The following is a 26,921-nucleotide window of genomic DNA, read 5'->3' as shown; positions in this document are numbered from 1 at the left end:
ATTATTATTATTATTTATAAATGCCATGTATTTTTAACTTAATGACTGCTGTGGTCTGAAGACTTCTAGAACCAGACTGTTCAAAGGTATTAGCCCTTAAACGTGCACATTTTTCAGAAGTTCCTCAATGCCTAGTTCTTCTGGGCTTCAGCAGAAGTAAGTTTATCCCACTGAAACTGTGGGAGGGTGAAGCTTTTCCAAGGCTGGCTTACGGTATATTTAGGTACAGCACAAAAACCACACCTGTGCTGGAGAATGAGTGTGGTTGAGCAGTAAGGTTCAGAGGTGATTCCTTTATGCATGGATCATAAGCAATGCATTCTGGACAAATTAAAAAAAATAAGAAAAAGATGCAAACTACCAACTGCTGTTTCCCTTGGCATAATGAGACTAATCTGTTACAGTAAAGGGTGGAATCTGTATTTGCATAAATACATAATTATACGTGTGTGTATACATCTGTATGTTTGTATGTACAAATATGCATATACATATATGTAAATGCTTGTGTATGTATGCAAATACAGATGTTACATATATATATATATATATATATATATATATTATTTTTTTTAAGAAAGCCCTTACTGTTAGCTTACCTGGGTCACTTGTGTTGCAGTGGTTTTAAGCACGTATGTTGTCATTTTGCTTATTGCTGGAGTGTTAGGTGAAACCTCCTGAGCTACTGGGCATGCAGCAGTTGCGCAGCAGATGTTATCCTCCTGCAAATACGTGCCAAACACCTAGCTCAGTGCATCAGTAGGGAAGAAAGGAAGAACAGAAATGGTTTGGGGGAAAAAAGCTTTACAGGTTTTCATCCAGTTGTTCATATTTGAATTCAAATAGTCTGAGTTCACCTACAATGCAGATAGTGAGTGATGGAGATGTACCTGTTGTTCAGGGGCAGTTTATGCACCCTCACTGTAGAACTTCCTTTTTCTTCTTTCTCTTGAAGGCAGGGTGGCATGTTTTGTTTTTATGTTGTCCCCCCTTTTTTCCTTTAAATTCATTGATCTGTAGCGTAAGAACAACTTATTAACTAGATAGCTTTCCTCTGTTAAATTCCTTACAATTTGTGTACAGTTTCTCTTAATGCAACCTAAAAATCATATGCCTGTGTAAAAACAATCAGTAACCTGTTGAATATTGTCTGAACAGTTGTTTAGCACAGGTGAAAGGAAAGCCTCTGTGCCTTACAAAGTGACAATTCATGGAATTCCAGGCCCGGAGCCTTTCACTGTTTTTAACATAAGTGCGGGGACCACAGCTGCACAGCTTCTTCAGCAGGTAAGCTGCCCACTAAATTGCACGTTCTGATTGCAAGAATCCAGGCTGATTCAATTCTCAACATGCATCTTCCTGCATGTCTCACATGAAGAATTGTTGTAGTTCATTCAGCCCAGTAAGTTGCTTTAGAAATTTATTACTATGGGATTAATTGCATTGCAAACTCAGAATATCTGTGATTTTTTTTCCAAATCTTGGCTTCAGACAATCGGTTTGTGAACTCAGAACATATTCCCTATTAGTATTTTAATGTTTGGGCATCTGAGAAAAATAATCTTTCTGACTGACAGAGTCAGTGGGCTGTCAGAACAAGGGCAAACTTTTCTGTGCATGTCTTTGAACTTGAGCATCTTAGGAATACAGAGTAAAAGTTAGAGGGCTAAGTTCATGAGTAGGAAAACCAGTTAACTCAACAGGGATTGTTATTCCAGCAGTGGGAAAAGACTGTACTGTCCTGGAATTATGAATAAACTGTCTGGCCAGCCAAACAGAACAGAAGTAAGCTTAAATAGTACTGCCTTGTCTGGAAGAGTTGAACTGCTTGGCTAGTCTAAAGAGAACAGTACATTACCCCCGAGTAAAATATCTGAATAATAAATAGCACATCAGAAATCTTGCCTACATTATCAGAATAGTTACCGATTCTTAAAGCTTCTTTATTCATATTCATTTATAAGTACTGATTATACAGTGTTTATATTTAGCATTCTAATTGCTGTGTGTTTATTGCGGTCTGTCTTAGCTCTTGGCTACCACAAAAGGCACCGAATCATGTGCTGCAGACTATTTTCTGATGGAAGAGAAAAGTTTTATATCTAAAGAAAAGAGTGAATGCAGAAAACCTCCATTCCAGAGAGTAATTGGTTCTGAAGAAGGGCTAGTGCAGCTTTTGAACAGCTGGTTCCCAGAAGAAGGATACGTTGGAAGAATTATCTTTAAAACCCGAGAGGAAGTAAGTCTGTTTTAGATTAATTGTTATTTACAAGGGTAGCTAAAAATAGCTGTTAGGACCAGGAAACAAAAGCGCATGGTGTTTGTTTCACTACTTGGCAAGTAATGTCAATACTGTGTACACCACTTACAAACAGACATAATGCTGAGGGAGCACAACTGGACTTCATGCACCTGTCAGTAAGTAAGTGTACCTATGCAGCACTAAGCTCTAATGTCAGCTATATGGTGTTTAATCACTGACTCAAAACTGCATTACCATGAGCTTACTGTTTTGACTGATGATAATTCCAATTTCATGTAAATAAAGATTTTGGCATTATAGAATATAAAGAAGAATATATATATATTTTTATATATAGAATTATATTTACATATTTATACATATATATATGTGTGTATATATATATTATATATATTATATTTAATTATATTTTAAATATATTTTTAAAATAATATTTAAATATAATATATTTAAGTATAATATATAAATATATTTTTATTTTTATATTTTGTTATATTAATATTTTATATGAAATATTTTAATATTTATTTATATTTATTAAAATATTTTATTAATATTTTTATATTTAGATATAATATATAATATATAATATTTTTAAAATATAATATATTTAAATTATATTATATTTAATATATATTTATATATAGAATATATATTTATATATAGAATATAAAGAAGAATAATAGTAGGATCATAGATAGCAGAACTCCAGACTACACTTACCAATCAGTTTAAGTGTCAGCAACTTTTTTATTCAGAAAAATTAGAAAGGATTTTACTATTAAAGAACTCTGAAAACCTCAATAGATATTAAGTTTTTCAATGATAGTCTAAAATAATGAAATAGGTGATTTCTTTTAATTTGAAGTAGGAAGATGGAGAGATTACTTTAGTTTAAACCATTGGCAAAACATCCACAGCTCACATATATGCTAGTGCCCAGGCCTGTGAGAAACAAAAACTAGGAGACTTAATGTTCGAGTTTTCAGAGGTATTTAATTTGGCCAGCTCTGCATGTCATGTAATTGCTTAGTCTGAACACGACGACTTATGTACACATATGTTTGTATACACAGAGTTTACATACACAAATGACAGAGACAGCATTTACATGAAAAGTCTTCAGGCATCCTTTAGAGTAAAAAAAAATATGCACAGCTATATTATATGATAAATTTTATACGATAAAGTGTTTTCAACTCTGCTTGTTTTAACAGACCTTTTGCTAAATCTTCATTTTAACAAATTACTATTCTATTACACAAGTCAGTATTTTGTTTTCCCTTGTTGCTAATGTTTAGAACCAAAATTACAAAGAAGGCATTTGTTTGTACAAATAGTAGCTTGCTTAATTCAGTTGACTACGACACTTTTTAAGTATATTCACCCATGAATGTGTCACTGCTTGAACTCCAGTCTTTCAGAAAACACAGGTTAAAATCTATGTTAGCATGGATGAAAGTTATGCTGTGGTTTTGGCCTGTGATGCTAGTACCTGAAAGCATTAGCTGTACCTTTCAGCTCTTCTGCAGAGAGCAGTGAACTCATTTTTACATAATGTGGTCCTAAGTACTACTTGCCTACTATGAACAGTACTTCAGACACCGATTTTAGAAACACAGCTATTAATTATGAGCAATATTGATTTTCATGGAATGAAAACTTTTTATGACCACCAGTTATTAATTACACTTTGAAGTACTTGAATTTGGATCTTTTTTTTTTCCCCTTTAGAATTTAAATGAGAGAAATGTCTTTCAAGAAGCAAAGGAAGATGTAACCATCACCTCTGAGGATGACAGTTTCTTTGTTCAGGTACACGATGTCTCCCCAGAGCAACCACGCACTGTCATCAAAGCTCCCCGCTTTAGCACAGCTCAGGATGTCATACAGCAGGTAAACACCACACCACTTTCATTAATGGGTTCTGTAGTGTGTGGGCTGATTTCATGCAAGAGGTGGGTTTTGTTCTCGTCACTAGCTGAGGAATCTGTCTAGTAAACTGCATCTGAAGTAATGACTCCTTTTTCTCTTCCTTCTTTTTCTTTCTGCTTTTAAATAGACTCTTTGTAAAGCAAAATATTCCTACAGCATTCTGAGCAATCCAAATCCAAGCGATTATGTCCTCTTGGAAGAGGTGACAAAAGAGCCAGCAAACAAAAAGTCCTCAACATCTAAACCATCTCAGAGAATTCTCTCTGACCAGGAGTGTGTGTTTCAGGCCCAAAGCAAGTGGAAGGGAGCAGGAAAATTTATCCTTAAACTCAAAGAACAGGTTCAGGTAAAAAATCAAATACTTTGCTGTAGTTTTTATAGATGGTACACAATCAGCTCAATGGGAACATACTTCCATAGGAGGGAGACACTGACTTGTTAAATGAGATTTTAACTTACTTCATTTCTAGAGGCTTGTTTCCAGACTTTTGTCAGTTCTACAGTTGGCAGGTTTTGGGGTGTCGTTCGTTTTTTTCCCTCAAACTAATTGCATCACCATAAGACATATGGCTGCAAAAAAAAAAAAAAAAAAAAAGAGTTCAGAGGTGCTGCTTTAAAAAACTCTAACAATTGTTTTAAGTCTGAATATAGTATGTTGTGGTTTTTTGTTTTTTTTTTTTTTAACAAAGCAGAGCCTCTTGCTGCTATGCTTTCAGGGCCATACTGCCACCTCTTGTATGACTGGCTAGTATGAGGGACTCAGTATCCCAACCTCACATTTGTATCAGTATTTATTCAATTAGGATTTATATCAAGAGGTACACAAAATCTTGCAGGAGATGCCTAAAATCTTTACAGGACTGGAATGAGGCTGGGTGGAGGCAGCAGAGCGAATAATAGACTGCAGCAAAAAAGCAGATTCCTGTTTTCTTCCTGCCTCCTTCATTCTTTGCTAAACTGTATCAGTTACACCCAGCAACATGATTCTTTTTTTTTTTTTCTTTCCCACCACAGTAAGACAGACAGAACTATCAGAAGGCACAGAACTTAAAAGCTACTAAAATGCAGTCCCCTTTTTTCCTGCCCAATGGAAAAGTTGTCCTTTACCTTGGGCTTTGGAAAATGGAAGGACTGATAATGGGAGAAGGAACTGCAGTCTCCTTCCCAGCATATGCCACCTGTCCATGGAAATTGCTGCTTTAAAGTAAATGTGTCATAAGCATAGGTTTTATACAAGTTTATACCAAATTTGCAACATATTCTTAGTCTTTGACAATACATAATTTTCAATTAATCTAGTCAGAACAATCAGAACAATGTCATTGGCACAGCCTCACTGAATTTCAAAAGGGATGCCAGCTTAGAAAAATGTTGTAAGTTTTCGTGTTAAATTCTGTTTTTCATAGCTAACAGCCTACTAAACTATTTCTGTCATCTGTTTGCTTTTTTTTTTTTTTTTTTTTTTTTTTTAACAGGCAGCACGAGATGACAAAAGAAAAGGCATTTCCTTTACCAGTGAACTCAAGAAGTTAACCAAGTCAAGCAAGCAGTATCGGGGATTTATATCACCACCTCTGCAAGTCCTGCCAGACAGTCCCCAGAATAAGGACGAACGGTCTGCATGCAGTTTGACCTTCAGTGACGTTATGGAACAGTAACCACCAGTGCCTACAGCATGGTCTGTCTGTTCAGGTATGAGATATAATTGCTCAGAGTTAGAATCAATTTAGTACATAAATTACAGAATATTTTTTTCAAAGTTGCACTTGGTTAAACCACAGAAAGGCACAAGGGAGACTGACAGAACCCTAAAAACCTTACTCATTGGTGTGCACAGGCACAAAAATCTCCAGTTATTTACTAGGGCATTAGATACAGTGAATCAGAATGGTGTGAAGACTGGAGTTTCACTCACCTTCTTTGCCCATTTATAAAACAAAACTAGAATGTTGCATATTGATTGATTTTACAGTATGTATTTTAATCAACTACCTGTGCTTAATTATCACTGTCCTGTTATTCTTTTGCTGCTGGCCAAAGTAAACAAAAGTATCCAGTAGAGGTTTGGTTGTTACTTGTTACATTACATGCATATAATAAAATCTGTCAGATTCATGATCTCCTTTTTAGCTAAAACAGGTTTATAGTGGTAATGTCACTCTGTCTGCAAAATTTTTGCCAGAAATGTTTGAACGTTTTTACTGTCCTTTCTGTAGCTCTTCAATTTCTTCTTACTTGATTTAAATAACCATTGAAAGGCACAACATAACATAAGACTGTACCGTTTATATAAAGGCAGTACATCTAACTTGCCCACTCATTTACACTAACCAGATATTTGGATAGTGCTACTACAGCATTGAGCTATCACCAGAGAAGCTACAGCTCATTGTAAATGAAGAATAAATCTGTTCAGTGTCGATAATCAAACCCATCTCACATAAAGTAAATTTAAGGAGATTGTATTTCTTTTTCACTTGCTTACACTTAGCTATTGAAACATTTTTTGACATGGACTGTCATGCTATTGCTAAATCATCATACTAACAAAATTCAAATAATATGTTCATTTGCAAAATACTTCAGCTATGAATGGACACGTTTGCTGTCTTCTTTCTAGGTGACTAAGGAGACCCTAAATCATCACAACAAACTGAATTCAAGAAAAGCAAAGTAGATTGAGGATAAATCACAATCACATTCCCTCTTCTTCAGCATTTGTTCTTTCATTTTTCTGAAAACTGGAATTTACAACAACACTGAATCCTTCTGCAGTGCCCTTGACGGAATCTGCTGTGGTCTGAACAGGTCAGCAATTGTTTGGCCTGTGCTTTAGATGCTTAATCCAGGCAGCGCTGCTGGATTAACATCCAGAATTTGGGAATGCTAAATGAGATGCTAGATTGGAAAGCTGCCTGTCAGCTATGGGAAGATTCCCCTCTTCCCCTGTATCTTCATATCTGCAGATTCTTTATCACATCTGCAGATTCTTTATAGACAGAGAACTTTTCTTGGACTGTATGTTGTAAACTAACATGTCATTACCCTCTCCCCCCACTTTTAAACAAAATATTATTTTAGTTAGTTGCCTTCAGGGAAACTGAAGGCAGAGAACCAGAGTGTTCTTTTGTGTGTATTATATTAAAATAATGCACTTTTACATAAAGATTCCTGTTAAACACTGTGTTTAGTGATTGTAAAGAGATTTAAATATGCTGTAACTTCCTTGGCTTATCAGTTTAACTTTGGTGAATATACACAAAATGCTAAAGTTATTTATGGTTTATCTACAAAGTAATGTACAGTAGCTAAATGCACCTACCTGGTAGTGATACTTTGACAAGGAACAATGTTTTCTTCTTATAAATTCTAGTTTTCCAGGCTTGTGTTTAAAGAAAGAATATTTATTATCATGTTCCAAAGTATGTGTCATTGTGTAATATATTTATCATATACTACCTTTTTAGAAACTGCAGAATTTCACCTCTCTCTGTCTTTAGAGGAAAAAAATGTTTGAACTGTCATGCTTGTTTCTTTTCAGCACAAGAATTTTAATACCCCAAACTGACCAAACTCAAACAATATGCTGAAAAATGTAATTAACACTTCAAAATTATGAATTCAAAATACATTTTTCTGTACAGTCAGGAAATGTCTAGTTGTTTTTTACTTGCCTGTTAAATCCAGAGAGTATAGCCTCTTTCACTGTAACTCCTGCCATTTTTGTTTACATAGAACCACTGCTATAAAGTTTAATGTTTGCTGAAATCAAGTTTTGATATTTAAGTTAGTTATGGTTGTCATTTTTTTTTTCTCCATGGGAGTTATTAATGTGCCTAATTAGTTAAAATAATCCATGCTAAATTAAAGGGGCACAAATGTAACAACTGCTGAAATCACCCATCTCTTTGATTTCCCATATGAAGTTTATCTGTGTTGAATAAATTGCTCTGCACGTTTTGTCTCCCTACAGCAACCCCTGAACCACGTTGAGTTACTTGGTGTGACTAAATTAACAAAGCCATGCATAGAGAGACTAGTTCATGCAATCAGAGCTTGCACACCAACTTTAGCACTCAAGCACAAAAAAAAATGCTGCTCCTCAGGGAGAAGCTGCATCAGGCAAAGGATAAAACTACAGTACAACTAAAATAATGTTCACTTTTGACAGTACAAGGATGGAAGGGAAAGAAGTTACAGATAGTATACCTGAGACACCAATCTCCACCCCCCATAATTAGAAAACAAACCAAAAGAAAGCGAAGTCATTAACTGACTATCAAACGAGCAGGCAGAACCTACATTCTCTCATCAGATTCTTTTGAGTCTGACTATACGCAACAGAGAATTCCTGCAAATTAGCCATTACCAAAGCAACAAGTGCCCCCTGGAGGTCACTCCCAACTTTCAAGAAAAACAGCCACAGACTTGGTCAAATTTCCCTGTAGCACATCCTCCCAGAGGCCACACACTTCCTACTGCTCATGCTCAGTACTGATGTAGCCAACCAGCAAATTGCATTTCAGCAATCGTTATCCAATTCAAAAACCCAAACAGCTCCTGGCTCAGCCTCTCCACTCAGGTATTGTCCATTTTAACAACAGAAACAGCCCCAGAAGAGTAAGTTGTACTCTCCCCCTGCCCACTCCCCTGGTACACACATGATGAAAGAATGATACTGCGTAAAAATATGTTAGAAGTTAGGTACAAATTATCCCTAGTTTTATAAGCCTAGTTTGCTTTGAAATACTCTGAAATGACTGGGAAATAACCTACTGCACAACTCAACCAGTGCAACAGGTTTTTTTTAATGTTAATTTCATTCTATTATTTTGACACAGTAGCAGTAATGCACCACTTTTTTTTTCTATTATTTTAGAAATAATACTTTCCTATAGAGTTTGTCCTTACCTGATTGGCGTTTTTTGTTCTTTTTTTTTTTTTTTTTAAATATTCCGCAACATTGAAAATAAAATTCTTACCGTCACTTTTACTTTCACAGTACTTTGGAATACATGCTTGCTCCAACATTGGAAGTTGTTACAGCCACGTCATCAGCCACTATTGCTTTTCTGTCACATAGATTTAAAAAAAACCAAACAAACAAAAACAACACTTAGGAAATTAAGGGGTAACAGTAGCCATGTCACAATTGTAAACACTAGCCTAAAGTCTAGTGGCAATTTAAAAACAGCACTTTTATATACCATGTCTGCTAATACAGTAATTCTCTAGTTGTGGGAGAATTTTATTAATGTAAGTTACTCATCAGTCGAGGTCTAAAGCTGCTTTTGCTGCTGTTTGTCACAGTGAAACAGAATAAAATATTTGGCTTTCTATTATGAAAAGTCTTAACCAGCATATAGGCATCTATAACTTTGTAAGGCTAACTAAACTGTTCCAGTATATTACATGTATTTTCCAGTGAAAAATAATGTATACATATCACAATCTCAAGTTACAGAAAGTTTGGTAAGCACAAGAGTGAATTGTGTGTTAGTTGTTGTTTTTGTTGTTTTCTTGTTTTGTTTTTTTTTTGCTGTTGAAATGTGGTTCATTTTTGGTGCAGTTGGAAATGAAGAGTATCCTTCCATTTGTGCTGGTTCTAAATATCCTACTAATGAAAAATGTTGAAATGAAAACTTGAAGCATTAAATAGGTTTGCGTTTTTGTTAACTTTTAAGAAAGTCCAGTTAAATAGATTTAATATGCTGAGTTATTAATTCTAACAGGAAACTTTATTCTACTTAGTCACAGATGAGTTTCTTCCTACAGGAATATTTGTCCACACATTCCTCTGACAAGGCTGACAAAATAACTTTGTCCCTTTCTGTGCTTTTGGCTGGATGTGGACATCAATTAGGAAAATACATTTATTTTCACATTACAAACTATATACAGGAAGCAGCTTCCAGGATTAAGTCTGAAAGCAAGGAATGTAAATAATCAACACCTTCCAGACAGAAGCAGCCTCTGAGTGGTAGCAGGACCAACAGTGAACAGTTTACAGGTGGAAATCTCACTCTGTTGCATTTTGGCCATACGGAAGTATTTTCTTTGATACTATTTTAAAACCACTGTTACTTTTCTACCAGCGTCTTTTACTTTCCTTGCATAGTCAGTGCTGCCTGCAGTGCTATGACTAGATAGGACAGAAGTCCAGGACCCTGACCTCACTGCAATACTACTCAATTTTCAGGAACCAGGGCATTCCAGGAGGTCTGAAGGGCTTCCTATTTGTATGTTCAAGTTTAACAGTTAGAAGAATCCGAAATGCTATTTTAATTTTCAAAACCTAGTCATATTTTTATTTTTTATTGATGCTATTGAATATTACTAGATTAAAGATCTCAATGGGCATCTTTTCAAAGCGGTCTGCTTCTGCAAATCACATGCTTTCAAGAATAAAGACTTACTTTAACATGGACATGCCTAAATATGTCAAGAACACATTCTCTTAAATTAATGGTTTGTCTTTAAAAAAGAACTTGCTGGTAGGTTTACATTTCAGTGAAATGTTGAATTTGCAGCTTCTGAAACTGAACTGCCCATTCTGCTCTAGCTCTTTGAATGCTACTAAGCTTCAGGTAACATTTGTTTTTTAATCACTGGCTGTTACTACTCCACTATAAAACTCAGTTTACTTTTAGGGTAGCCAGCTAAATGTAACAATGGTGGAGTGTTTTTTTTCCTGTCTGTGATAAATATTTTGTAACTACAATATACATTTGTCAGAGTTAGCAAATTAAACACAGAAATAAATAGCAGTGAATAGATTTTGCTTTGATACTCACATAGAATATTTCAGAATCATTTACTAATTGGTTGTACACTCATCTTCCTCTAAGAGCCTATCAAAGTATTCTAACAATGCAGCATCACTATGTGCCAGTCTTTAGATTGCCTGGAAACTATGTAAAATTAACAGTTTTAAAAGTGACTTTCCACCTATTTTCTCTCTGCTTACTTGAAGAATAAACTTGTATTTGTATATGTTGCAAAAAAATAATAATGTTTTAAGATGTTGACTCTTTACTTTTGCCTTCCTGAACTGACAAAGTATTGGCTAATGGTGCCCCTAGAATTTTTCAGAATGTATGTCACATCCGTATTTGCAATCACTTAACAGCTATTTAGAACTACACAAAAACTACGGAAATGGCAACCTGAACAGACAGAAATGTGTATTACCATCAGTATTATGTTTTGTAATCCCCGTAGTAAAATACGTATTTTCTAACCCATTAATGGATAGATGACCATTGAAAAAATGTTTGCAATTTACGTTTAACCACTTGGAATTTGGTCCACAATTCTGATTAACACTAAAAATACATATAATATCAAAATGAATAAAATATAATAAAAGAAGCTGAGAACCATAAATCAGGATAAAGAATTAAATGCCCTAGAGAAAAAGTAGTATTTTATACTTATTGTAAAGAGGTTAGTGACTTAAACAAAAGCTTTGAAAAACTTAGTTACACAGGTACATTATCACATCATAGACTAAATACTACAGCACATATTAGCTGTCAGCCAGGTCAGCCCACTACACCGCCCAACAGAATGGAATCCATAGAAAACCAGTTATCATTCTTCACTTATTTAATATATTTTACTTACTGTTTTGCAAAGCAAACACACAGCTGAAAATGGATTCTGAAACACCAGACAACTAATATTTGTGTAATGGAGAGAAAATTACTTCCAAGATTAAAAAGATTTAAAATTCTTACCTTGAATTTATCCAATATTCTTGATAGTGGTGGTTTACTGAAGATACTGTTGTAGAGTTGCCAATTGTGAGGATAGTGCAGAACTGAAGTTCTGTAATCTCAAATTTGCTAATAAATACTGAGGTTTCAGTGGAAAACAAAAAAAAACAACAAAACAAAACAAACACCAGAGGCAAAATAATTTCAAGACATGAAAAAGGGTTAGGAGACATCGAAAGAAACAGAAAAAAAGGCAACACATATTCCAAATCTGCAGGTATCTTAAACATCAAAGAACTCAATAGTACGTTAAAATTTCCAAAATATTTATTTATTAACATAACTCCATGTTTTCTCAGAAACACAGATGTACACTCTACTACAAAAAAATAGAAAGTTTATAAACAAAAATACTATAATGCATGGTTTCAGACGATTTTAAAATGACTTGGTTTTGTATCTTTTTTTAATTACTGATGCGACTATTCATTGTGGTTCCCAAGCCCTGAGAACACACGCTAGATGGTTACCTGGAAAGGCCTCGTAACTGTAAAAACTGCCACTATTTTTTGTTTTCTTGTATACTCAAACAAAAGCCTACTTAAAATCATTTTAAGATGAGTGGAAATTTCTTTCAACCAATCCTTCTCCATAGTTAAGAAGCCAACTGAACATGATTGATAGATCCATTTATGACAACGATGATTCCTTTAAGTGTTTAGCAAAATCCAAATTTTCGTGAATAACAGTCTTGCTGATGCGTTGTTGAAGCTCTTCACTTAGAAATGATTCCTTTTTTGAGAATGTATCCTGAAAATTACAGATTAGTTACATTAATAAACAAGGCCAGTATAATGTTTTCAATGGGTATCTTTAATTATCAGTCCTATTTCTCTTCCATGCCCCTGGTTATCTCCTAGACCACACCTGTGGAACTATCTGCCTACTGAGTGAGGTCTGGCCTGCTGGTAAGTTTCACTTTGATGGCAAAGAAGTCTTATATCCTGCAGTCCTTCAGATACTCATGGTTTTGGTGAAGATTTTTTTGTTCTGTTTTGTTGTAAACTGGTTTCTAGAATAATACCTATTACACATAGCTTTGAACAAGCTTATACACTGCTCCTGTTCAACACACCTTACAAAAATAAATAAAGCATCTCTGACTGAAAGACGAGTTAAAGCAATAATGCAAGCAGTAGACTGAGAATCTGAGAAAGGAATGGCCTGGCCCTGCTGCCTCAGGAGACTCCTTCCAGCTGAAGCCAGACCTGGAAACCTCCACACTTCCCTGGTGCTCAGATGAGGAAGGTCATGCACATGATTTATAGCTCCCTGTTAAAGTTTTAACACTCACATAGCCAAGTAGTTCATGCACTTGAGGACAAATGAGATCCCCTCTTTAGCAGTACACAGGGAAAGAAAACTCCAATTTAGAGCTTCTGTCAGCAGGGGGGAGGTGCTGACAGACAAGAGCAGTAAGACAGAAAAATCTGCAGGACAGACAGGGTAAAACTTAAGTTACTGCCAAAGTTTGTTAAAGTGTTTGACTCAAACTAAAGCAACACAAACCAATTTCCCAGGCATAACCATTATAACCATCTAACTCAGCTTGCTCTCTCTGTTATTTTCTTCCTTTGTTTCTGCCTCCATAAAGAGCTTACATATTTCCTTACTCAAGTCCTACCCAATCTCTTTCCTATCTGATGTCCCAGCCTTGTTCTATCAGAACTGCTGCTGTCCTAACAGGACAGACGTATCAAGAAGTCATTATAAAAGGACAGAATAACTACATGCAGCTAAATTTTCAGAAGTTGCTTCTCTAAAATTGAAAAAAAAAATGTGCTGAAGGCTGACATTACTGAGTTAAAAAGTGGAGACACCACCAAGGTTAATGGGTTATAATGTTTTCATTAGGAAGAAAGAGAATTAGTTACCTCTTGTTAGAGGACACACTGCTCACTGAACATTTAATGGAGGTTGGCATGTGGAACACATGCCGAAGATCTAAAAAGCGTTCACCCTTTCTCTTCTTCATACATTAGCTCTTTGTTCAAATTTGCACTTAAAAAGCTACACACTGACACTGACAAGGATCATTGTCCTACGTACTGCATCAAAGGCTCTGAGAATCCAGCTGTCCTGCCAACTATCAACACTGGGGAGGCAGCTATTGATTTTTTTTTATTGCTGCTTTTTAAACAAACATTTATTTATTGGTACAGAAACAGACAAGAAACCTACAAGGAACCACTGCAAAGTGCAAAAGTGAAGTAAAACAGATACCACATGCATCTTGCTATGTTAGCTGATGCTACAGGAGATGGATCTATTCATACAGCTTTTATTCCTTATTTTGTAGTCAGTTCTATCTTATGTTAAAAAATACTTGACTGAGAAAGTACACAAACCAGAAAGCCAAACTGAGAGCGCTTAATGCCTGGGCACCACATAAAGAACCTGCAAATACTCATTGTATTGGTACATCTCATGGTCAAAAAAAAGGACATGGATAGACAGTACCTTTCTTCTGGGTGTTACTGATGGAACAGGAGGATTGAAGTTCATTCCTTTTATACTGTATGCCTCAAAAAGTTCTGTAGCAGGCCTATAGCAAAATCAGTTTCCACAGGGAAAGAAAAATGTTGTTAGATACACTTGCAAATACTATACCACCAAAACCAAGAGCAGCTTGTCCCCCTGTACCATTCATACCGTTCTGCCTTGCTTTAAGTGAACTCCTCAGAGTAATGAACATCAATTGGAAACAAATCGAAGCCAACCCCTGTGAAACAGGGTAAGTAAAATATGTCACAAATATGTCATTTCCCAGAGCAAGAACCAAGAGCCATTAAATGATGCATGCTGGTACCAGGTTCAAAACAAAAGTTAGTTCTTAACATAACGAGGTGTGGACTCATGGAACCCATACCAAGCAATGCTTTATTTGCAAAATGTGTACTTTGGTTCAAGGGACATGGAACACTTTTGAAAAGTCCAAAAAAAAAATCCAGATATTTTGCACCATGGGAAGAAAGCATACTGCACTTTGAGATTTTTTACTCCCGTCACAGCCTGGAAACAAGCTTCAAAAGATATTTAAAAACCAAAGATTAGAATATGTATACAAAAAAAAAAAGCAGATGATTTTCTGTGCTAGCAGAAGAATAAAGAAAGTGAGTTCTGAAGAACAGAACCTTTTAATTTTATGGGTAATTAGCTTAGGTGTTCCTTTAATACAGTGTGAGCAACTACTTTGCTCACACTATTTGCTAGGACACTATTTTTACAAACAGAATCACAGAATCACAGAATGGTTTGTGTTGGAAGGGACCTTAAAGATCATCTAATTCCAACGCCCCTGCAATGGGCAGGGAAACCTCCCACCAGACCAGATTGCCCGAAGCCCCATCCAGCCTGACCTTAAATGCTTCCAGGGATGGGAACCCTTTGATAGCTCACCTTCGGCTCAAATCAAGCGGAAGAGCTCTTGAGCCTTCATCTGGAGCTCCAACAGCAAGGTGAGCTGCAAATTTCTGCACTGTTGGATGATAGTGCCTCTGAAAGAAAGGAAGGAAGGAGGCAGATGAGTGAGGGATAAGGGGTAATGTATCTACCCACGCATTCTCCCATTTATTTTGATTCCAGTAAGATGTGAGGCTTTCCTGTTTTAGATAGAGAAACTGAGCACCCCAAAATCAGTCAGTTTCTAAGGTTAAGTGAATAAGAACTCTTAAGTCATATATTTATTCACTAGTAGCTGTCATGCTGTGAGCAAAATTATCTACAGTTAATATAACTCCTCTGAGTAGGCAGGAGAAAGGGCAGAGGAAACCCTCCCTGAACCCCAGACCCTAAACGCTGCCTGGATTGACAGACTGAGGTGTAAGCTGCTCCCTGCTAGAGCAACTAGGAAGGCTAGATCACCTGGGAACTTAACAGATTGAAAAAGCTTCCAAAGGAGTCTTAGTGGGCAACCTGCTGTAAGACCCAGTGTGGTACTGCGTCAGACTAAATCCACGGGTGATGTGTACCACCCTCTTTTGAGTTTGTTCCTTCCCTACACTACGGTGCTGCAGTTCCTCTCTGTAGGGAATAGGTTCACGTGGGCCAGATTTGATTGATAAGCCTGAAGAGTTCTGTTCTCTATTTGTTAGAAGGTATTTACTGCTCACATTCCCAAATCATGCAGCTACTCACTAACCTGTAGTAAATGCAGCTCCCACAGAGCTGTGTTCTGGGCGTTGCAATGCTCTGGTTCATCAAGTTCTGGGAGATAAACTCCACTGCCTTGAGATTCGTTGTCTAGTAAGAGGTCCATCTTTGGGAATGTCTAGAACACAAAGAAATGGACTGAGTTGCTGATACTACACATCCAACTATAACACACAGTTAACTGAAGTCCAGGATTCATTCCACGTTATTCAGCCTTTAAGAACACATATTTAAGGATGCTCTGTCTTCATCATTCTTGCTTAAGATGCTTCAAAATATTTTGCATAAAATCAATTTGTCAAAAAATAGCCTACAACCAGTAAGCTAAAAAAATCCACCAACTAAAACTTACTTGCATTAATACCCTGTTTGTTGCCAAGATCCCAACACTGCAGTTTGGAAGTACATGAAGAGCAAGTGTGGAAAGTCGCTTTAGGAAAGCGAGAGCTCGCTGCTGGGAAACTTGCTTTCTCCGCTTTGCAAGCATGACATCCAGGCACTGGAGCACAATCTTTATGTCATCGTTGGTAGTGCCTGAAAAGCAGAATTTCATACAAGGAGTGAATAATCATGTCAAGGAACATAAAACTAGATACTCTGCTACTGACTGTACACCAGAACCTGAGAAATAGCATGGAAGTCCAAAAGGTTCTAACACAGCACTAATGTGATACAGGCATGAACACTCATTCCTTTTTGGTAAAAACAGCTTTGAACAGAAAAAATGTATCATTGCTTCTGTGCTCCTGTCTAAGAAAATACTTATTCCATCAAAAAGTCTAAATAGCAGTTAGTGTTTTAACCTTACATGCACTCTTTGCATCATCTTTTATAAACTGTTAAATAGTGACAGATGTACACTTTTGCCCATCCAGAACAGTACAATTTTTTTCCTCAATCCTTCATCCTCAGTCAATACCAACTCATGAAGCTCATTAAAATATGAATTCCAAACTTTATGAGTAACTTTTTTCATAACTATTCAGCCTCAGAATGATTAGAAATTTTAGGTTAATTATAAAATTAGAAAATCAGAAATATAAAATAAGATTTTAGAAAACAGAGTCTAAATTAAAAAATATTTTTAAATGTTGAAAAATTAAGAGATTTTTCTCTATTAAGAGAAAAAAACTTAAGATAAGGACAGGACAAATGCTTATCCAAGATCCCATACTCGGCATTCACTAATGAAATGACATAGTTAGAACCTGTTAACATGTATTGCAATAATAATCCTGGTATTTCTATTGCAATAGCACAATGTGCGACTTGAGAAAAACTAAGTTAAAAAAGACTGCACCCTTTTCAGAACTCGGATATCTTAAAATAACTGTAGTTTGTTAACATCATATTAAGGTTATAACACCAAACAAGCAGAATAAACATTATGTAGTTAGATGACACAAGTAATAATCAGGAGTTACCTGCATGTAGGCTGAACAGCGTCTTGTAAAGATGTGTGTAGAATTTCATCGGATCAATATTAAGAACATCACCTATCAACATAATCCCAAATAAAAATGTTCACTCAATTTATCAGATGATATTAAACTGAAGTATTTGTTTTTTTTAAAAGATCTCTTACCTTGACCAGAGAGTATATGAAAAGCACTGAGAACGCAATGAAGACTGTCCCGATAGCTTAAGTCCTAAGAATAAAAAACTGATTCAGTACACAAAAGAAGCTAATTTTAAGAAAACTTTAAGACAACAAAACTCTACTTACCCCAGATGCAATGAGAGAATGAAGAACAATCAACAGGTCATCAAAAAACTCCACATTTATGAGGTGGGCAAACCTTTAATCAAAGAGATTTATTTTTAAGCTAGAGATATTGCCTGCAAACTAATCTCAAAGCATTTTGAATTGCTAAAATCCACACCTTAAAAGCAGAGCTAAATCAAATCCTGAACATCTGTTGTCTTCCCATACACAGACAATTCAGCCCCCAACTGCTAATCACAGCTCCTCGATAGCACTAGAGACATGCTCAGGTTCTTCAGGAAGTAATCAGACAAAATGAGGTAATCACATCCTACCCTGCTGGGTTTGCATCACATCAGTGTTGTTGTGGCAATTTCACATCACATTGAAATGTTTTTAGAAGAGGTTGAGTTCAGCATAGAATTCAAATTCAACAGAGACAGTCTTCTCTCACTGCTTAGGAGAGTCACAAGTCCTTTAAGCACCTTATGCCTTTTCTAACAAATACAAAAAGTTGAATTTAGCTCTTACTTTGCAAGACCTTCTAGGACAGCTGGCAAAAGTGGAGACTTCTGAGCTTTCTTTAAGATTCTAAAGTATGTTAGAAATACAACATTCAAGGTTTCTGTGTGCTGAAGGGAAGAAAACAAAATAAATAAGTAGTCATGAAAAACAGACATTTCTAGTCACTTAAAATTCCACTGAAAATGCACATAGTACTATTGTACTCTGTTCCTGGGTACACTGAAAAGGCTCTGCTTGCTAAAATCTTGACTTCTGGCACAGGCTAAATGTCTGTGAGCTGCCAACATCATCTAGAGGTGTGGAATGCTGACAGTCTGGGATGGAGGGGAGACTTGGTTACAAAGGGATTAGGAGATCCTACTTTGCAAAAATTGGAAAGTAATTTCAAACTACTTACCAGCTTCAGTTTCTTCTCTTTACTTTCTGAAGCTTCTGCTTCCAAAAGTTCTCTTTCCAGCTTCTCTTCTGCTTTTTTCCACTGAAAACATAAAGTTAATTTTAAGTAAACAAATATTCCAGCAGACGAAATGTTTCCAACCAGCCTTGATTTTCAGGTTCCAAAGATACCCAGTAACCAAATCTTCCGTGCTTGGTGAGCACTTCAGTCATCCTGTGATGTTACAGGGTAACCAACTTAGGTTTATTCCTTCACCACCAATGCCCCAAAGACAATCAACACAAGGAAGAGAACAAAAAACCTTGTAAATGTTTCCAGTGTAATGCAAACACTAATCACTGATGCTGAGAGTTAACAACAGCAACAGAAGTACAATTGTTAGAACAATTTCCTACATAAAGCCACTGAAGTAGAGCATTAGGAAGCACAAGTCATACCTTTCTCTGCATTCTTGAAAGATTTTTTCTTTTCTCTTTGAAAGTCATAAACTTTTTCTTTGGTGCAATGTCTTCAGAATCTTTCTTTAATTCTACTTCCTTAATTCTTAAGTGAAGGAAAACTTTTAACACCTATGGTAAAAAAATAAAAATAAAATGAAAAGTAACCCACAACAAAGGAATGGAGAAGAAATTCTGAATTCCATACTAGCTTGTGTGCTTCGCTAGTCACAGATTCTTCTGTTTACACCCCTCATATTCCTTCCCATCTGTATCACTCATCTCTGTTCCCAGTTCCTTCCCCAGCAATGTTAACTTCTATCCATTCCTTCACTTGCCTCACTCTTCAAGTCTTCCTGCTTGATTTAATCCATGTCTCTGCTGGGATCTGCTCTTTTCCTCCCAGTGTTTTTTCCCCTGCCCCATATCTCTCTAACCCCTTCTGGCTCAGACCATTCCTAATCTTCCTCTGTGTTCTGGCAGAATGACAAAATTCTGCTTGTCCATAGCCAGCAGCTGCACTACTTCTAACTTTCAGATATTTTTTAAACCACCGACAGAAGAAAATTGTGGAGTACAACATAAGGACTCTTACCTCAGGTCTGACGTTGTAACTTCTACCCTTCACAAGGCCAGAAATGACCTTAACCACACCGAGTGAAGCACTGCCCAACTTGTCTTGTTTAAAAAGCTTCTGAACTGCCTCACAGCACAATTCAGAAATCTGAAAGGTCAATTCAAATTTTTCTATTAAGTCAAATCCACGACAACAGGTAACTGATAATACTGATGCTATTTGCTAATCAGAAAGTGGATGCAGCCTGTAAAAACAGTGAAAAAATGTGGCCACAAGATGTGGAATAAAGCTCAGAAATAAATTATTTTTTCAAGCAAAACAAGAACTCTTCTCCTAGTCAGAAAATCACTTACCGTTTTTGATGTATCATTCATCAGTGGTACAATGAGAACAATGATGTTATTGTGGAAGTTGAAGTGGGGTAAGGCCACGAGCAGCTCACATAGACACTTCACTGCAATCTCTGCTAAACCTTTATATGCTTTTAATGAGATGACATTGCTTTTCTTCAACTTCCTTTGTTTCCAATCTGCACAAAACAACATTTTTAGTAATTACTGTTCAAAACGTAGGGGATCTTCTACATATTCAAATTTTTTGTTACTGAAGGCATTTTTACAATTATGTAAAATACTACTTGCATGGAAGACAGGTGTGGTTTGATTCAGTCAGAGGAGGTAAACTCTGATGCTGAAAAAAATTTTGCATTTACTTCAAAAAACAGGAAGTCTCGACTGTACCTTTAATAGTTTGTTCCAGATTTTCCAAGTAAAATTTATACTGGCTTACAAGGCCTTCTTCAAACTCTCTCAGTTTCTGAGTTTCTTTTTTAACCTGTAAACATAACAGAAGCGAAATTTTGTTTGGAGAGCTGAAGACTGAAATTAGCCAGTGGTGCATTAAAAAAAAAAAAATATATATATATATATCAAATATCTAAGAAGCTCTTTTCTTCTTAGGTACAGGCATTACTGGAAATGTATTAAAAATAAAATATTTCTGTATATATTCTTGTGCTCAGAGGGCCTTTTCCAACTAGGATTATTTCATTTACAGGGACTAAAGTGAAATTTGGAACAAGATGTTATTTTAGAGCCATGACTAAACCACACTGCCTATATTCAAAACACCTAAAAAACTACTTACAAACAAGCACCAGAAAACAAGTTATTCTGAATTTGTTCAGCAAATTACGAACGCATTTCACAGAAATCTGTGCCAGCGAGGTGACAATGCTGTCTAATTCACTTTTTTCCAGCTCTCTCAGTGTGACACAAAAGGTTTATTATGATCAAAGTCATCCAGGTTTGGTATACTAAATGTATAATATTATTTTCCTCCATTACCATCAGAATGTCACCTGGTTATCAGAGGAGGTCTGTAAGAATTAAAGGTTCAAAACAAACACCCCAGAAATGTCACAGTTTCATAATTCCCTTACGTACTTGTGTATTTGTTACCTTTTGCTAAAAACCCTAAAAAAGATAGAAAAACTTGGTATTTCACCTTAGTAGCCTTTTCTGCTTCAGTCAGAGGCCGAATTCTGTAAGAAGGCACAATATCTTTGAATATCTCCATCAGAGAAACCATGACCAACTTCCGAACAATCACAGCCACGTTAGGATCCTGTTCCATCAGCATGGCACGCAATTCCTTCAACTTTTTAATCTGATTTAAAAAAGAGGCTGATGAAATCAGCTGGAAATCACCCTTTAAACCAATTAACAAGTACAATGTACACTTCAGCAAGCTTGCCACAGGAAACGTGCCTCATTTTTAAACACTAGAAGAAGAAAAGCAATTAACTGAGTAGCTACTCAGACTCTATTTAGCACTGCATAAGGAACCAAGAAATGCTAGATAACACGTTAAAGTGGATAATCTGGGAATGCAGTAGTTTGAGAATTTCAAACTTTCATACCATTACAAACTTAAATATAATTATAGCATTTTTTTTTTTAATTTGCATATTCTGAGACACTGAAAACCTTCTATATACGACCCCGAAATCTGAGCTGTAATAGGGGTTATGCTTAAGGAACAACAGTTTGGATAGGAAATACCACAGACATTATTAAACCTATAACCACTAGTATTATTAAACTGATGCCCACTAGTATTTAGGATAGATGCTCCTGAACAGAGCAAATACAGTTATCCAGACCTTCACTTGATTTAAATCCTTTGTACCAAACTATACCAACACTTTCACTGTTTGCAGTCCTTCGTGAGCAATGCAACACTGAGATTTTCCCTCCTTATACTGATGTATTTTTCCACTTTCACTATTACTTGGTCACTTTTGATCTTTATATATTGACTTACTGCACAACACAGGCATACAGACGTGCATGTTAAATAAGAGCTACCTACATTGTTGTCTGGATCAGAGAGAATGGCAGATGCTAAGGCAGCAATGTGCATCTTCCTTTCCTGCAGCTTTCTTTTCCTTTGAGCAGCCATTTCCTCAGGAGTGAGAACAGGCAGGGGTTCTTCTCTGAAGTCTATCACAATATGTATGAGTTAAAAAGAAGGGTCACTGGGGAAGCCACTAACAAACACCATATTGCAAACTACAGTTCCAGACACTGTACTTCAGAGGGGCTATAACCCCCATGCAACAATACCACATGCAGTTCCATGGGAAAAGCAGTTTTAAGAATGACTCTGCTAGAGCATGTAGTAACCCAGAGCTTAATTCTTCCTCCACTTCTCAACCTTATGCATGCAAAAAGAAATGGACCAAATCTTTTTGAATCTGTAAATATTATTCCCCAAGTACAATGATAACACATAAACTCAGCATACGATTGCAACTCTGCCAAGAAACTGCAGTGCCCTGCAATCTGGAGTAAATTTTTCACCACTCACTTTTTCTTTTAAAAATACAATTGATATATGCATTTTCTGAGTATTAGTTTGCTATCACCATGTCCTTTCTCAACTTCACATTACCTTTAAAGAATAACAACCCAGAAACAGCTCCAGAACTGTTATTTGAATATGACCATTAACTGGATAGCAAACTGCAACCCAAAATCTAAATCTCCTGCTATCTTGATGTTTCATGTTAAATAAAAAAATATCCAAGACAATGTATTTTCAAAAACCTACGCGAGTTCATGTCCTGAACTGCATTTCACAATTATCTCAAAATAACCAAACCAGAACCACAGCATATATTTCTTAGGACTAAAATTTCCTTTCTCACTAGCTAAGATGACACAACTAATACAAAGAACTTTATGTTAACGTTGTATTATAACAAATGTTATACTGTATAATTACATCGCTAAATATTATACAATTATCTAATAAAATAATGATACTAGTTCCACATGAAAATCAAAATAATCTTAAAGGAAGGGCAGTTCTGAAGCCAGCTGTAGAGAACTGTTCCCTCAGGTCCTGGGATCCTAGCAGGTAAGAAAGCAAACTCTGTCTTGCTGTTATGCTTTGGGGGTAGCATGGTAATTAATATATTCAAAAACACCCTAAACAAAATTCATTTAAATTACAAACTTCCTTTGGGAACAGCAATGGACTGGCAGTGATCTGGCAAAAAAATATATAAATAAATATGATGCTTTATTACCCTCTGCTACCTCTGTTTCTTCTGCATCTTCTTCTTCTTCATCTTCTTCAACATTGAGAACTGCAAAAACAGAGTGTCTATGGTCAAGCATGTGATAAACACTGGGGAATTCTGAAAAAAATAAATATTTTGATTTTTGCAATAAATATTTTGAATATTTTGTAAATACTGATTCTAAAACCCAACTCTTACCTGGCTTTTCCATGGTTTGGGGAATAATGCCACCTTTGTCTTTGATGGGGAGAAGATGGATAAGTTCTTTTTCTGGTTCTGTCTTCATGCGTCTTGGCATCTTCTCGTATTTTTCAATCACACTTTCGTGTTTTCGTTTCTTGATGTGAACAGGTTCACTGGAAAATACAAGGTAAATTAAGTCACTTAACCATCTAACTAGAGATGAAGCATGTATGACAGTATACAAGCTGAATTAGGTGTCCAGACCTAGAAGAACAAATAATGGCTGATCATACTGGAATCAATATCAAGTGGAATGTTCAAGTGTGTTCAGTCTGGCAGCACCTGTCACCACTCAATCAAATGATGTCAATATGGATTTACATAGAATCTTTGAATTCAAGACAATACAGTACTTCCTACCCTTTTTTATAGAGAAAATTAAAATGTGAGATGAGCAAAGACAAAATGAGATTTATTTAATCTAGCAAGTCAACAAACTTACTTGGTGAATATTGGAACATTTGCACGAGTATAAACACACACACGCAAAATGCTCACGTTGATTTTGGATTTACAAAAATTAATTAAAAGTTGTAACCTCTTATAGTGCACATACACCTATGAAGTGTGTTATCTGTTTATCTTATTCATAAGCTAAAAGCCAGGGATTACAAATCACATTCTCGAAGGGAGTCAACTAGTCATTTTTAATAGGAACAGTGCTTTTGGTCTTTTTAGAGGCAGTGTTTTCAACTATGGAGCTGTGAAGGACTCTTAAAGCCCTGCATTCCAGAGACTGGTAGGCTTCAGGAAGTAAAATCACTTGTATCCAAAGTAGTTTTATATCACACGGCCACCTTACACATGCATTGTAAGGTCAGCACCAGGCTCTGCTTTGCTGTCCCTGTGCAGATCAAACATTTCCAATGTGCTCAAATCCTACTCAACGAGCACAGCAACTTTACACCTGTGACTGATCTGTTCCACATAAAAGAAAACACAGCTTGTTAGAAAACAAGGGAAATTCTGGGTCACACCAGACATTTGGAAAACCTATTGCTAGCTGATGGTTTTTGAGATGGCACAGCTCACATTCATGTAGCCATAAGGTACTCAAGGGACCCTTCTAAGTATGGCAACAGTGGACAAATCAGATAAAGTTAAACAGAAACATAATTTCTGCCCTAAAATATGAAGAAAAAAAACAAACAAACTGAAAAAGATTAAGTAAAACAAAGAATTACAAAACAGAAGCTATTAGAATCTCAGCACAGCCTCTCAGATACGCCAGACCGCTGTTTTATCTGCCTCTCTCCCACTGTACTTTCCATTGCATGAGCAGCTAACCTGGCACAGCTGAAGCTCGCTGAACACTTAGCCCTGAGCAGTTCTGCCATGAAGGACTACAGCAGCAAGCAAGGAGAACTGGGGCCCTGGTATACAGATTATATATTTTTTTTTTAGTTTGAGGCGTGATACCTGTCTTGGAGTCAGGGACCTTAAAAGAATGAACACTGCAGAAACAGCATCCTGAAGGTCAGGCAGAGCAGGCAAATGTACTGATATACATCGCTACACAAACACGGAACTTACCAACAAACGAAACACTAGAACTGCAAAGGAACACCAGACTGAAAGTGACCTCCTCATAAATGTGTTATATTCTATATTAACCCAACAGAGCTGAATTACTAAAAAAGCAGACATCACAATAATACTCACGTAGAAGAAATATCCCTGGTTAAGAATGATGCTTTTTGAGCCAAGTCTTCCATTAATTTCAAGTCATCTTCATCCATCATGTCCAATGGAAGTGCATCATCTTCCTCTTCTTCCCGTTTTTCAGCTATTTCAGAGATGATGTGTACAAACTCAGATCCTGTACATATATTCACGCTTCAAAACCGAATGCTGCCTACACCTGAGAGATCATTTTATACCTTACTTCAACTTTGATCTCCTCAACTTTCATGCGCACATTCACGTTACCCCAGAAAATTGCCCCTTTATTGTGACATTCCATAATGATTAGAGCAAACACATTTCTACCATCTCCAACTGTCAGATCTTGTCACAACAGCTACATTTTCCTTAACTTCCCTTTCTTTCCTTTAAACAAAAACAGCAAGCATACTGTGCACAGTAAATAAAGCATAATTTTCCTGAAACATAATTTTACAATGACTAACGGCAGACTACTGGTAACACTTGCACCTTTTCTTTGCAGAAACAAATTTGAACAAACACTTACCAACATGTTTTTTCTTGTATTCCTCCAATGGAAAAGGCTTTCTACAGACAGCATCTCTGACAGCCTGCCTAAGTTTCTTTTGTTCTTTTCGATACTTCTTAGCAGTACTCTGCTGCTTGTACTGCTTATTCTTTAACTTGTTGTCAAGTTTTAGTTGACTAGTTCTCAGTAACTTCCGAAAGCTTGGGACTCGCTTTGTGTTTTTTCTCTGGGAAACAAACAGAAAACTACATGTAACTGACGCTCTCACATCACAGCCTGTGTGAAATTTAACGTTGTTACTTCTGCTCTCATTAAGTCTGTGCTTCTACCAGTGCTGAATAAGTTGTTTCTTTCAAACGGTATCATCGCTTAGCTCGAAATTTACCTCAACTGCATTAAATTTACGGTAAGAGAGGCGTTAAGAACGTTTTATGGAACCAGTCTTTGACAACCCGTAAGCCCCGTGCCCACCCCCCGTTCAGTCACAAAGCAGACACGAACGCTCCAAGCACGGTAAATAACTTGCTCGGGCACAGCTCTGCTCCCAAGCACCCTGCCTCCTTTCTCCAGCGCAGTCGGGCCCGGGGCTCCTGTCAGGGGGCTGCAGCTCTGGCCAGCGTCCCGCTGCAGCGCAGGGCCCCGCCCGGGTGCCACCGCACCGCGCGTACCAGGCTCGGCCCCAGCGCCCAGAGGGAGGTAGCCCCACGCCAAAGCCTCAGGGCGGGGAAGGGGCAGCGCTGAGGGGCGCGGTCCGTGGGCTCCGACCGAGGACTTTTCGGCTGCGGCCCGCGCCGGGCTCAGCCGCTTTTCCCTCCCTCCGCGCCTCAGCCCGGGCAGCCCCGCTGAGATTCGGCGCTGCCCCCCCCGCTTCACACCACAGCTCCTCAGCGCCCCGGGGTGGGGGGAGCAGCCCCCGCCCCGCCATCCCGCCCCACAGCCTCCTACCGGCTTCATGGCGGCAGCCCCGGCGCGTGCGATGCCGGCGACGGGCAACGGAAGCTTCGGGCCGAGGCGGGGCCTCCCCGCGGCGCCCCAGCCACAGCGTCCCCTGGCGGCGGAGGCCGCGCGGGCCCGGCTCATGCCGGCCCTGTGAGGAGAGGCAGGGCCGCGTGGTAGCTCCGCCGCCTTTTTTCATGAGGAAATACGG

The 26,921-nt window shown here is 37.2% G+C and overlaps 2 protein-coding genes and 1 long non-coding RNA gene across 9 annotated transcripts in view; 1 reads left to right on the top strand and 2 right to left on the bottom strand.

Moving 5' to 3' along the window:
- Nucleotides 1–8,089, top strand: part of PLCE1 (phospholipase C epsilon 1) — a 156,860-nt gene extending 148,771 nt beyond the window's left edge. For all 7 annotated transcript variants that reach the window (XM_084524890.1, XM_084524889.1, XM_084524888.1 and 4 more), the window contains 6 exons: nt 1,159–1,287; nt 2,030–2,239; nt 3,998–4,159; nt 4,326–4,544; nt 5,674–5,890; nt 6,819–8,089. In XM_084524890.1, the coding sequence (XP_084381016.1) occupies nt 1,159–1,287; nt 2,030–2,239; nt 3,998–4,159; nt 4,326–4,544; nt 5,674–5,856 (903 nt within the window). In that variant the 3' untranslated portion in view covers nt 5,857–5,890; nt 6,819–8,089. The remainder of the gene's footprint in view (nt 1–1,158; nt 1,288–2,029; nt 2,240–3,997; nt 4,160–4,325; nt 4,545–5,673; nt 5,891–6,818) is intronic.
- LOC311439339 lies at nt 7–11,930 on the bottom strand. Its single transcript, XR_014694666.1, has 3 exons — nt 9,181–11,930; nt 4,658–4,768; nt 7–722 (listed from the first exon to the last, which is right to left on the bottom strand). It is a non-coding gene; the product is annotated as an uncharacterized lncRNA (long non-coding RNA).
- Nucleotides 11,931–12,221: 291 nt separating this feature from the next.
- Nucleotides 12,222–26,848, bottom strand: NOC3L (NOC3 like DNA replication regulator). Its single transcript, XM_084524895.1, has 21 exons — nt 26,720–26,848; nt 25,793–26,000; nt 25,264–25,387; nt 23,557–23,714; nt 23,365–23,424; nt 22,143–22,273; nt 21,276–21,437; nt 20,510–20,603; nt 20,123–20,298; nt 19,788–19,916; nt 19,193–19,324; nt 18,756–18,836; nt 18,365–18,465; nt 17,855–17,927; nt 17,714–17,777; nt 17,553–17,624; nt 16,481–16,662; nt 16,118–16,246; nt 15,376–15,473; nt 14,437–14,521; nt 12,222–12,726 (listed from the first exon to the last, which is right to left on the bottom strand). The coding sequence occupies exons 1-21, from the start codon at nt 26,726–26,728 to the stop codon at nt 12,607–12,609; spliced, it is 2,388 nt and encodes a 795-aa protein (XP_084381021.1). The 5' UTR covers nt 26,729–26,848; the 3' UTR covers nt 12,222–12,606.
- Between the last annotated feature and the right edge of the window lie 73 nt (nt 26,849–26,921).

The sequence above is a fragment of the Aythya ferina genome (genome assembly GCF_964211825.1).
Source record: "Aythya ferina genome assembly, chromosome: 7".
NCBI classification, from domain to species: Eukaryota; Metazoa; Chordata; class Aves; order Anseriformes; family Anatidae; genus Aythya; species Aythya ferina.
The sequence above is the reverse complement of the archived record's forward strand: the minus strand, read 5'-3'. Positions and strand labels throughout refer to the sequence as shown.

What these genes read in the sequence shown, in the direction of transcription:
- NOC3L (XM_084524895.1), bottom strand. An exon ending in TGAATGATACATCAAAAACG is followed by an intron (nt 19,917 to 20,122) that starts GTAAGTGATTTT and finishes TTGACCTTTCAG; the next exon opens with ATTTCTGAATTGTGCTGTGA. An exon ending in GTTACAACGTCAGACCTGAG is followed by an intron (nt 19,325 to 19,787) that starts GTAAGAGTCCTT and finishes TTTTTACCATAG; the next exon opens with GTGTTAAAAGTTTTCCTTCA.